Genomic DNA, 13,739 nt, shown 5'->3' on the forward strand with positions numbered 1-13,739 from the left:
GAAAGGTGAAGGCCTCATTCTCTCTTTGCCACTGCGTGTGTAGAATGGCATTTTGGCAATTCTTTTTTTATCGGCACTTAACTTTTCCTCAGTTACACTTCTTTTTTGTTTCAACACAGTAATTTTATTTTCGGTGTGTGTTTTTTGGACTGATTTCGAAACACTGTGTAGTTTGACATCGCCTTGCCCAGATGACGTACTGGGAACACTACCATCAGGACTGGTGACAGAACCTGGTTGCTCATTCTGCTCATATGTGGACTGCTTTGAATCAATTCTTAGCCCAAAGCACTTGTAGTGCTAAAAATTATTTAGTAGATAATGCTGACAAATATGACTTTTGACAGCCAGAAATATTTATGCACAATTATGGGGGACACCCCAAAAGCACTTGGGAGTGCTAAAAATTATTTGGTAGATACTGCTGACAAATATGACTTTTGACAGCCAGAAATATGTATGCACAATTATAGGGGACACCCCAAAAGCACTGGGGAGTGCTAAAAATTATTTGGTAGATACTGCTGACATAGTAATTTTGACAGCCAGAAATATTTAGGCAAAATAATGGGGGATACCCAAAAAGCACTTTGAGTGTCAAATATTGGAAAAAAAAACTCCTCTATCCTCCTCTCTTCTCTAGCGGTTTTTGTTAGCACAATTGGAATCAGAATATTGTATTCTCTGTCCCTGCGCTAATCAGCCTGTGACTACACCCTGCTGTTTCCCTCTGTCAAATGGCAATGGATTGCTTTGGAGGCGTGTATTTATAATCTTCAAGTATCGCAAGAACCGAGCCCCAAAATTCAACGACGCCACGATGACGTTCGGCCTCGATTTGGATTCTGAGCGGGCGGGAGAGTACCGAGCCTACTCGGCTCGGTACTTGGATAGCCAAAGTTCGGGTGGGTTCGGTTCCCGGGGAACCGAGCCCGCCCATCTCTAGTACTTGTGGACAAATAAAAACCCACAAATTCTGATAAACTCCAAGCAATGATTAGGCAAGAATAGTTGGCTATCAATCAGTATGTGGAACACAAGTTGATTGACAGTATGCCAGGGCGAATTGCAGAGGTCTTTAAAAAGAATGATCAACACTGCAAATATTGACTCTTTGCATAAACTTAATGTAATTGTCAATAAAATTCTTTGACACTGATGAAATGGTTGTAATTTTACTTCAGTATGCCATAGCAACATCTGACAAAAAGGAGGTCTAAAACACTAAAACACTGAAGCAGCAAACTTTGTGAAAATCAATACTTGCGCCATTCTCCAAACTTTTGGCCATGACTGTACTACTACTGCCAGTACTGGTAGTAGGTTGCTCCTGATCTGTAGAGTGATCCATGGTTGCCAAGAGGAAAAATGCTAATTGTAGATGCCTGTTGAACAGACCAGGGGAACTCCCAATGAGATAGGCAAAGGAAGGAATGTAATCTTACAATCCTTATGACACTGTTCCATAATATACGTCTAACAAACAACTTTTATATTTTATTGAGGGGTTGTGCTGCTCTGAGTCAGACAAGAACACCCTGTTTACTTTTTTGGAGTGTGTATTTGCTGCTGACCCTCACACGAAAACAGCCTTTTTTAACGTGGATGTCACTGAATGACCCTTTCAAAATTTACAAGTATTGAAAAATAGAAAATATTAGAAAATATAATTTTTTTGCGGGGGGTGTAGCTTCTGCTGAACATCACACGCAAATACACAGTTTTTATTTCAGATGTCACTGCCCAACACAAGATTACTTTCACTAGAAAAACTTACAATGTTAAAACTAATAACTCTATTTCTTTTTTGGATTCTGCTGCTAAGTCTTACAGCAACAGCAACACTATTTTCCTCCACTAAATATACTACTAGGTTCAGAAAGATATCTAACTCTATATACCAAGTCTATATACTAGTACTATTACATATGCTTTAACAGACAGTAACCACTAGTTCATCTACTCTAAACTCTGAAATATTAAAATTAAAAGCAATTGTTAAGAAAACTATTCTAGCTGACTAATCTCTACAGAACAGTTTTACAATAAACCTTTTTCACCCTGAATGCTATTTTCAGAGCAGAGCACTACAGATAACTTCCTTCCTACATGCTGTCTGTTCTAAAATGGCACTTGAAAATGCAAGGGAGGGCTATATATTTAGAATATATCAATGCAAAACTCTTTCGATTTTTGTAAAAAATAAAAATTCCCAGAAATTACGGTTTGCCTTGTTTTGAGCTCCGAGATTGGCGTGGGAAACCAAGTCATGACTCGTTTTCACTCTGATACCAAACGTTAGATCTTGTTGGATTGCACCAAATCCGAAAAGCTCATCTCTACTATGTATACTACTAGAGGTGTGGGAACCGGGGGGCAGAGATTGCAGTGCCCCCCCCCCCTTGTTTTCTGTTGGGTGGGCAAAGACTGTTTTGCCCCCCCATGAGCTTTTACACAAAATCCTTCATGCTACTTCTTGAAGTGATGGTATCTGTTCAAAACCTGTGAAACTTGTTTAAATTATAGATTGTCTTAGTGTAACTACCAAATGATTTTTAATATAGATTGCATTAGTGTAGATGTAAAACAGATTGATTTGTTTATTTATAAATCTCTAAGTGTTCCATTCATAAACATTTAATAAATAACCTGTATTGATGATGAACTAGCTATTCACTTTAATTTTACCCTGAATCCTGTGTGGTGTGTCCAGCAACAAACATTAGATATAGCAATTTAAAGTTATAGCACATACCACAGATTTAAAAATACTCCCAATCAAATGAGATTAGGCTGTCAACGATATCTGAATAAAAGCTAGGTTAATGACTATGAAAAATGTAAATTTTTAAGATGAACAATTGATTTTATCTATCTTTCTAAAAATTATTGCACTAATTAGTAATGAATATTAATATTCAATGAATACATTTTGACGAAAATTAACATAGGAGTCTTTGTATATCTACAGTCACTGTTATAACTGTCAGTAAATGAAATACCAAACTCAAGAAAAAGGGTCTCCAAGCCCTATAGTAATCCTTGGCCTTTTGCCCCCCCCATGAAAATTTCCGTTCCTATGCCCCTGTATACTACCTTAGTACACGTGTGTGTATCTTTGCATGTATGTATAAAATCTTTCTATGTATGTAAAAGAAAAAGTTATTTTGTTTCTTTGTTGGCGAATATCTTCCACAGCTCTCAAGTTAAAATCTTGCATAGTTATTTAGTATGGATAAAGTAACCTATTAGACCAAATAGAGGGGCAATGCGACAAAGCGACAAATATTGAAAACATTACTTTTTGGTTGTAAACAATCTTTTGACTGTTGGAAGGAATCCTCACCACAACACGACATAATGACAACGTGACAAAGCAAGAAACCATATTTTCTAAATACCATTTGTGATCTATTTACTAAATAATTTACCAATATATAAAAACTGCTACACATTACAAATCAGACCCACTCAATGCCGGGTGACCATGCTAGTATCCAATACAGACATCATTCCTGAAAGTGCCCAATTTCCGGTCCTATCCATCTCTGAATAGGTGTAAAATTTAATATTTAATATTGTATATACAAGATATATTACATTTTACATCTATTTCTAGGTTCTTTTTTATTCTTAGGGTCTGAGAGAGTAAATATTGAAGCTAATGGAGCGTTAATGATCGTTTCATATTCTTAAATTTCTTTCAGGCCCCTGAAGTTGGTGTGTGTGTGTGTGTGTGTGTGTGTGTGTGTGTGTGTGTGTGTGTATATCTATCTATCTATGTGCATAAATATCACCATATATCTATTTGCGTATATAGAAATATATATATATATATATATATATATATATATATATATATATATATATATATATATCATCAGGTTGTTTTGGGGTTTTTTAAGCAATCAAAGATGGGATGAAGTAATGAATATGGAACAAATACCTGACAAAATGCGTTGGGGACCTGTGGTCTACTTTATTCTGGCCATTCTTTACGTCATCCGGACTCAGTGGGGTCACAGTTACAACGGTTGCAGATGGAATATTGGTTTGATTCTTCCATCATTATTCATCTATATCCGTTTATGGATGGTACATTATTATCCATATAAGCTATCTTTATATTTATCTATGTGAGTGAGATACTTCCAAGTTTTATGTGCAATAAATCTATGTATCAAATAGTAGTTCTCAAGAGTACAAAGAAAAAACCATCATGGTATAGTACTGAGAAACTACGCCATTATCATTGACTCCAATCAGATAAGCATTAAAGTTTTTTTTATCTGGTACGCATATCAATATTGGAGGGGTTTGGTGTTCTAGAGTGTCTGCACGACAACTATCATTCCTCCTGTACCCACTGGCTTCTGTGGCAACTCTGCTATTATCTAGAATATCCTATCATATTACACTTGTGGATCATTCTATTTCCTGGCTCTTGGTATCAGTGTCCATTGTGTCCATTGTAATAGAGCATTATACTATTTTGGCGCCCTATCCCATATGTTTTATTCTATATACTTTCCAGTCCACCATATGGTTTAATGGGAATAGGCAGCCGCCTGGACTTAGGCAAAGTATTTTCAACATTGACTTTTGGGACGTTTGGAGTTACGCGCTGTGTTATATCTAAATAACATTCCCTGCTAATATAAAAAGTAGTTGGTACAGCATTAATTATGTGTTTAGTGCACAGTATCCCCGTTTTTGTTTTTTTATATGTTTGTATGCGTGTGTGTGTACACAGTGGTCGAAGTGGGGGTGTATACGGTGCTAGTGTGTGGCGTATATATGTATTTATATAGAACTTTGTTTTTCACAGCACTCAAGGTAAAACTGCCAAATCTTACATATTTATTTAGCATCGAAAAAGTAACATATTAGACCACATAGCGACAATTTGGTATAGTGACCAAAAATGTTTGTTTCATGTTTTGTTATTGGGACCCAACATTTCCTAAAGGTAGCACTGCATGTACATCACAAGGCTTATTACAGACAGTAGAGAGTGCACCTATTTTATTTTTTTAGAAACTGAGCACTCGGATTCTCCATCATATATGTTAGTAGTTAGGTGACATGTAACATATAATGTTCTGAAAATATTTTGAAATTAATATGTCTGAAAACATTTCTTGCAAAACATGATAATTGAAAAACTATAATTGCATTTGTTCACATTTATAAATCTTCAGAACTGTACAGATGGATATTGAAGTATTCAAACTTAAAGAATTTTCTAAAGTCTATCAGGATCAGATGTGCCCTGTTTCCCAAAAAGTAATGAACCTTATTTTAAGCTACTTGGAAGAGAAGGTAAGTTAATACGTTTTCAAGATTTTCTGTGCCTAAAGAAATTACAAGCAATTGCAATAGTGGATTAAAGTTATGGGGATTGTTGTACATTTAATTTTTGTGAAACTATGTTCCCATTTAATTGTCTTCCCATCTGATCATCAAATTATTAAATGGCAAAACATCCTTCTTACATGCGGTTGGGACATGTTTATCTAGTTACAAAGTCAAATATATGAAATACCCCCCAGTCTCATGGTCCTGTCCCATACTCTTTGCAATACATATCTGATACTGGCTGAAGTGACACCTATAAAGAATACTCAGTGCAAGTTTAGTATAGAAGGTACGCTTCTGATGAGACTTCTATAAGTGTGCATGCACATAAGATTAGATTCTCCTTCTCCAATTTGCCTGTTTGTGTTCCATTATTTGCACCAGGAGCTGAATGAGAGAGAAATATGCATCACAAGTAGCTTCAGTGGGATATCCCTGCAACACCCCTTTGACTTAGGAGCCCACAATGCATGCCCAGCTACCCTCGTATGGTAGGAGGGTGACCCAGGGCCCTGGTTTGTTATCCCAGGCCTAGAGGGAGAGAGTCCTGGCATTGGTGTGCTTCCTGGTGGCTGGCTCCTACCCAGGTATCAACTATAAATATAAAATGTACAATGGCTGAAAGTAAGGATAAGCAGCATGATCCGACTTTTCTCAGCTCTCTGTCTTTCAGCCTAGGGCAGAATATTTATGCTGGCAGACAGGGTGCAGAGCCCAGTGATGTGTTGGGGAAGGGTATTAATGTAATATGTATGGGAGCATTAATGTAATGTATTTTTGGGGGATAATAAGATTATTGTGACAGTTAAAGTACCAGATTCTAGTGCTAATCAAGATTGAATCTGTCCGCCCAGAGATGCGGAGTCTAACGGTGGTCACCAAGAACTGCCGCAAGGCAGGATGGGCTTTGCTGCTGAAAGCTCGCAGGTCGCCATCCTCTGGTCTGCCTCAATATGTAGCACTGTAGAGGAATAGAGAGACTGATATGCAGGTAGGTACAGAGCGTTGTCAGGCAAGTCGGGTACGGGTACACTAGCAGGTGACGAAGTACAGGATCAGTAGGCGGAATCAGAGTCTGTGCGATAAGCACTAAAGCAGACAGTATTCAGGCAAGCCAGGGACGGGTACACAAGGATCAGGCAAGAGTACAGGGAGGCACAAGACACTGGACACAGGAGTCAGGATACATGTTGCTGAACGAGTGTCAGAACAGAAATGATAAATTTGCAGATCAAATAAAAAAAGTTTTTAAGAGTTATGTAACAAGGCTATTAAAAAAATGTGGGTCTTGGTGGATTCTGTGATGAGATGGAGGGGTCACAATCACCATCATGGAATTAAACTCACTGGCACCTTCTCTCCCTCACGAACAACTCAATGGACCTTTAAATGCCCACCTGCAATTGGTCAATGTCCTGATTCTATACATCAATAGGGTTCCATGTAAATAAGAGGTTGGGAACTTTCTAAATGCACTGTATTATCTCATGACACCTGGTAGCAAGCTCCATAGACTATGTACTGTGGATAGACTATGTACTGTGCATAATTGTGCTATTATCGATTACTGTGGGAAGAATTATTTCTCAGTGGATGATATGTTACAATGTTGAAGGTGGTTGTGTTAATATTGATTATTTATATATCTTGTTCTCAATGCTACAAATCTGATTTAACCACAACCACCTGGCTTAATTTAAATATAACTACCCTCCTCCTCAAACAGAAATTCCTGGTAAGCTGGAAGCCCATCTAAGTTGAAACAGCATTTAAGGTATATTCTGGAAGGTTCACTTAATCAAGCAAACTGATCTTCCTCATTTAGCTAAATGGAATTAATCTGGACAAGAAACAATTAGTCATCCTGGAGCCAACCTAGAAGGGTATCTAGGGGAGTGTGGGTCATGAAGGCATCAACCTCTTTGACACCAGAGGCCAAATCAGGAAACTTGGCTAGCTAAGCCTAACCTGGGGTGTGTTCAGAGATTGTGGGAATTTAGCTTTATTCTATGACACTAGTGTTTGAGCTCCAGCTACTGGTAGGTTCAGCAATTCTGTACAGATGATGCTGACTTCATTGGGAGAAATGTGATCTGTGACACCAGAGTAAGCTTTCGGGAGTAAGGAGACTTGGGCAGAGGTCCTAACACATTGATAGAGGGTACTGGAAATGGGCTAGTAAATAGATTTCAAAGACTGTTTGAAAAATCTGCAGCTTCATACACTGACAGGGTCTACTAATGTAATGTTGGGGGAGAGGTACTAATGTAATGTTTGCTGATGGGGCTATTAATGTGGAGTAGCTGGGGCTGATAATATACTGTAGTGGCTAATATAATGCTGGACATCTGTATTAAAGATAGTACTAGTTGGGGGGAGGGTTAAGTAGTAGAGATGTTCACTGACTCCCGTGTTCTGGTTTTGGATCTGGATTAACTTCATGTTTTGGTTTTGGCAAAACTGCCCTTGGATCCCTATTTTTTACTAATATCCCTATGTTTTTGCTAAAATCACATAATTTAGCTTCCCCCCCCCCCCTACATTATTATTAACCTCAATAACACTCATTTTAAGTCATTTGCAGTCAATCTTGACCATTTCACAGGTCACAATATTATTTTCATACACTTTCAAACAAAGACTGCAGCAGTTCTTGCCAGTGATAAGAAGAATGCCGTTGTCATGCCTGGGCATAAGACCAAAAATTCCACCTCTTATGTGTGGAATTATTGTTACACAAATCCTGACAACAGTTGTCTAGTCATTTGTAGCATTGTAAAGCCACAGTCAGTAGAGGTAGGGGCCTTAACCATCTAGGAACCTCATCCATGTTACACCATTTGAGGACAGTTCATGGAAAGCTTTTGTGAAAATCAGAAACTTATGCTAAAAAATAACAAAACGCAGTCCAGCATCAGCTACCTCCCTTCTCTCAACTAGATCCCAGCACCTGCAATCCACACCCCCAAAACCTTCATCATCAATATCCTCACAAGTGATCGGAGTTAGTCCTACATCGAAGTTTCTAAGGCGAGATGACTACTCCCCTATCCAGGACTCCACAGAAGAATCCTTGAGCTATGGCCCACTGCTGCTGCTCCTGCTGCTGGGGGTGGATCTTCAACCCAGAAGCAGACCAAGAAGAAGACTACTAGTAGTTTACAATTGACTGTTAAACAATCCTTTGCAAGAGGAAGCAAGTATGAAAGCTGTCACCCAGTCGCAAAGCGATTCACAGACGCCATGGCGACTATATTAGTATTAGATCTGCGTTCAATATCTACTATTAATGAAGATGTTTTAGACAGTTACTTGAGGTCTTCTGTCCTCGTTAGAAAATTCCAACACAACACCATTTTGCAGGAAAAGCTCTTCCTCACCTCTACCAGAAGGTTCATAAAAATTTAGTTATTGGGCTACAAAATGCCATTCTACCCACTGTACACTTAACCACAGAAATGGGGACAAGCGAAACTGGGCAAACTAAAGGTTATATGATTGTGACAGCCCACTGGATTGGTGATTCACCTTCATCAGCAGGAACAGCAGCAGCATGTACCCAAGTACATCCCATTTTTCACAGGCAGACTACTCTGTATATCATCTGCTTCACTAAGAGGCATAATATTATTATTAGTAGTAGTAGTAGTATTATTAATATTACTATTAGTATTATTATTATCGTAGATTTGTAAGACACCACAGTGCTCCACAGCGCCGTACAATAGGGAAAACAAGGACATACATAAAACAAGACATACAAGAACAGACAAGGCAAACAACATGAATGGAGACATGAAACAAAGGGTATGGAGGGCCATGCTCCTTAGAGAGCTTACATTCTAAAGGAAACAAGAGGAGTGAGTGTGGCTCAGAGTGGAGATTGGGATAGTTGTGAGGGTGCATTAGTGTGAATAGTGTTATCGAGGATAAGGTCACCTCTAAAAAAGAGATCGGTTTTCAAAGACCATATAAAGATTTGAATGCTGTGGGAAAATCTGACTGAGTGTGGTAGGGAATTCAATAAGTGGGGAGCAGCACGGGAGAAGTCTTGAAGGCGGGAGTGAGTGGGTTGTTATCAGAGACAAGACAAGGTGCAGGTCAGAGGTAATACCGCTGACAATCTGTTTGAAAAACTAAGGGATGTCATGGCAACATCCTGCTTGAATTCTCCTGAGGATATGTGATTTCTGATAATATCACCAATATTATTAGAGCATAACAGCAGTGGAATTCCATTCCCTGTTTTTCTCACACAATCAACTTGGTGGTACAGAACTCTTTAAAAAATGACAATGACATGCAGGAGATGCTGTCTGTGTCCCGAAATATTTAGGGTCATTTTCGGGATTCTGCAACAGCATGTAGGAGAATGCAGCAGCAGCAAGAAGAATAGAATTTAGGGGGAATGTACTTTAGTCCAGCGCAGTGGAGAATACTTTTCGTGTTGTGCAAGGTGCTAAAACCACTCAAAGTAGTCACCTGTGAAGAGAGTGCAGACACTGTTACTTTGAGTCAAGTGATTACCCTAATTAGACTTTTTGAAAAGCAGCAAGAGAAATTGAAGGAGGAAATTAAACAAAGCAATTCGACTAATTATGTTGGATTTGTAGATTAAGTACTTTATTCGCTTCACCAGGATCCAAGAGTTATCAACATCTTGAAATTGGATCAATACATTTTGGCAACTGTGTTTGATCCTAGGTTTAAGAGCTATGTGTTCTCTTTATTTCCAACTGACCCAGATCTCAGGAGATGAAATGAGCTCTTGGTCAGCAAGCTGACAGCTCTAGTGGTACATGACACAATGACCTCTCCTCCTTCAGTTTCTCTGGAAAGTGCTGCTAGGAAAAAAGCTTTCCCAAGACTAACAGACAGGTCGAAAAGAATTGCCTGCAATTACATCAAAGTACGTAGACTTCTATGATGGTGGATTCCAGCATGGATGAATTAGTATTGTTTGAGGATGAAGTACACACTGATGAGGGTGAATATGATGACAGTGTAGATTGCAGGTGCTGAGATCTAGCTGATAGAAGGGAGCTAGCTGATGCTATTATGCTTGGTATTATTTTGGGTAGAATGGCATGTTGGCAATTTTATGTTTTTCTACAGTAAACTTTCACCTTTATTAGAGAGGTGTTTTTTTCTTTAAAAAGGTACAACTTTTTTTTACATTTATTGTTTCCCTGACTTAAAACCACTATGCACTTGTATCATCATGACTGAGACTGGAGAGTGACAAGAACAATGACACCCCTCCTGTTTCTGTATGGGCTATGTCACAGGAGAATGTCACTGGAGACTTTTAAGAAACCTGACAGCCTTATTATAATTTCTGTTTCAGCACTGAACCCTGCCACCTCTCCTGTTTCTGAGTGAGCTATGGTACAGTATAATGTAACTGCAGATTTAGACCAAGCCTGCAAGCCCTATTATTTCTATTTCAGCAATAACGATTAGCAATGGAGTTCTCCTCTTTGTACTGTGCTATATTGTAACACACAATGTGACTGCAGATTTAGAAGACCAAGCCTGCCAGCCCAATGACTTCTATCTCAGCAATGACAATTAGCAATGGAGCAATGGATCTCTCCTGAATGTTACTGGAGACTTTGAAGAACACTGCTATCCCTCCTCTTTCTTTTCTACCTATGTAGTTTTCTACTTCCCCTCATTATACGAGAGGATACCATTACAACTCCCAATACAGTCCATTCAAAAGACCAAGGAACATAGTTCAAAAGATACGTCAATGCATAGCAATGAACCTGCCGCCAAAAGCGTTTAATGTAGGGACATTCCCACATACAATGAAAAACCATAGCCCCTGAACTATGACATTTCGACATAAATCCGATTCAGATAAACCCATAATATTTGCTCGATGTGGAGATAAAAATCCCCTATTAAAAATCTTATAAAACATTTCCCTATATGTACTTGTAAATAAGGTCTTAATAGAAAATACAATTGATTTAAAAATCATATCTAAAGTCACTTGACGAAAAAAATTCCTCCAATAAGACAATCCCGAACAAATTTTCGTGAAGTCAAATAATGTTTGTAAAAGTTTGTAATGGACAGAAATAGATCCTCGATCTAACAATGGTTTAGAGCAGGGGTGTCCAACCTTTTAGCTTCCCTGGGCCACATTGGAAGACGACGAGTTGGTTTGGGCCGCACATAAGATACACTAACAATAACGATAGCTGATCCTCCAAAAAACCATAGAAAACATAGTTAACATATATATATATATATGAGAAAAAAAGTAAAATATATATATATATTTATATATATATATATATATATATATATATATATATATCACTTTTTTTTCAAATCCCCTATACTTACCTTTCAATCGCCCTGTTCAAAAAATCCTCTCTAGTTATTATACTATAATCACTTTTTGTATTGTTTCAATGCAATATCAATAAAGTGCCTTTAAGCCAGGCATTGTATATCAGGGTGCCCTGACCAGGCCTGCGGTACCTGACATATACATCACTGCGACCCCAAATTGTGACCTGTTTTGCTAATTACACCACTATGTTAGTTAAGGGATAACAACTTATAATGGGCCAAAGAGAATAATATATAATGCCCCATTAGTATTACAAGTAGAAGTATGTAGCAGGGAGATAAGGTCCATGATGCTCCAGGACCAGGTGATTTTTATTCACTGGTCAGCGTCCCTTAAAATAATAATAAAAATCCCCCTTAACTTACCTTTTAATCGGCTTGTTCTTCTGTCCTCTTCTCTTCTTTTCTCAAATTCTGTGCTGCTGATTGTCCTTCTCGCGCGAGTGACTCCTCTGTGCTGCGCTCCGCAATGGATGTTGGGTGTGATGACATCACGGAGGAGGAGACAAGGGAGAGAGCCGGAGTACCAGCTGACGTGACCGCGTGACCGCAAGGTAAGTATTTTCTTTTCTTTTTTTTGCAGGATTTTTTTCCCATTAACAGTGCTGCCCCCTTGCCACAACCAAAACTTCTTCTGGGCCACATTTACAGGCGTGCTGGGCCGCATTCGGCCCGCGGGCCGCGGGTTGGACAACCTGATTTAGAGAATACTGTATTTAATTCATTTGTCAAGTCTTGGGCTGCAAGGTGTTTAATGACTATGACACATAATGTTGAGCCTGATAAATTGCAAAAACATAAAAGTATAAGGCAAGTCGAATTTCACAATAATCTGAGCTACAGTAAGTACTTTCTTAGCTTGCTAGTCCACTAGTGATCTAATACTGGAGATTACCCTCTTCTGCCATATATTGAATGGAAATATAGCTTTCCCCTCTCTAAAATGAGGATTTTTATAAAATGGTAGATAAAGCGAATAGTTACAATTAAGCTTATACTTTATTCGAGTTACTCCCAAACTTTCCATGCAGTAAATAATAAGGAGCTATCTTTCCATTCCTCCAAAAGATCTTGGGCCTGATTCATTAAGGATCTTAACTTCTTATTTCAGTCTCCTGGACAAAACCATGTTACAATGCAAGGGGTGCAAATTAGTATTCTGTTTTGCACATAAGTTAAATACTGAAAATTAGTTGTCTGTTTTTCACATAAGTTAAATACTGACTGTTTTTTCATGTAGCACACAAATACTTGATAGCTTATTTGTACACTGAAATTTAAAGTTGGTATTTGTGTGCTACATGAAAAAACAGTCAGTATTTAACTTATGTGCAAAACAGAATACTAATTTACACCCCTTGCATTGTAATATTGTTTTGTCCAGGAGACTGAAATAAGAAGTTTCTCAAGTTAAGATCCTTAATGAATCAGACCCCTTGTCTAGATAAATGTAAAAAGGAGACCAAGCTACAAGCAGTATCAGCTTCCAAGTTAACAAACATTTCGGGCATTAAGCCATTCGTGAGCATACCTAAGAATTGCAGCTTGATTATATATCTTCAAATTTGGAAAGTTAATCCCCCCCTTGATATAGGCTTTTGCAATTTAAGCAAGCCGATCCTAGGTCTCTTAGCTTGCCAAATAAATAGACGAAATTCCTTATCTATCAGTTTTTCATCTGGCGCAGTTAACAAAACCAGCAAAAATTGCAACGGATATAATAACATTGGAAAAATAGTTTTTATTAAATTTGCTCGACCTAAATATGATTGGGGAAGACAACTCCATCTCCTCAGTTGACCAATTACTTTGTTAACGATTGGGTTAACATTCAAAGAATATAGATTATACATATTTTTTGGAAGTTGGATTCCCAAATATAAAAATCGGGGAAAAATTTTGCGTGGGGTCCCCCCGATTTTCACTTTACCAGCACTAGGCAAAACAGCCAGGGTTGGCGGCACTATAGCAGTGGGACACACGGCAGGGGTCCCTCTGCCATAATGACTAAC

At 38.3% G+C, this 13,739-nt stretch overlaps 1 protein-coding gene across 1 annotated transcript in view; it reads left to right on the plus strand.

The window, feature by feature from the left end:
* Window positions 1–5,211: 5,211 nt before the first annotated feature.
* LOC142097987 (putative methyltransferase DDB_G0268948) overlaps window positions 5,212–13,739 on the plus strand; it is an 84,870-nt gene continuing 76,342 nt past the window's right edge. The window contains exon 1 of the mRNA XM_075180343.1: window positions 5,212–5,322. Within this exon, the coding sequence (XP_075036444.1) occupies window positions 5,212–5,322 (111 nt within the window). The remainder of the gene's footprint in view (window positions 5,323–13,739) is intronic.

This window comes from Mixophyes fleayi, chromosome 7, assembly GCF_038048845.1.
Source record: "Mixophyes fleayi isolate aMixFle1 chromosome 7, aMixFle1.hap1, whole genome shotgun sequence".
Lineage (NCBI taxonomy): Eukaryota > Metazoa > Chordata > Amphibia > Anura > Limnodynastidae > Mixophyes > Mixophyes fleayi.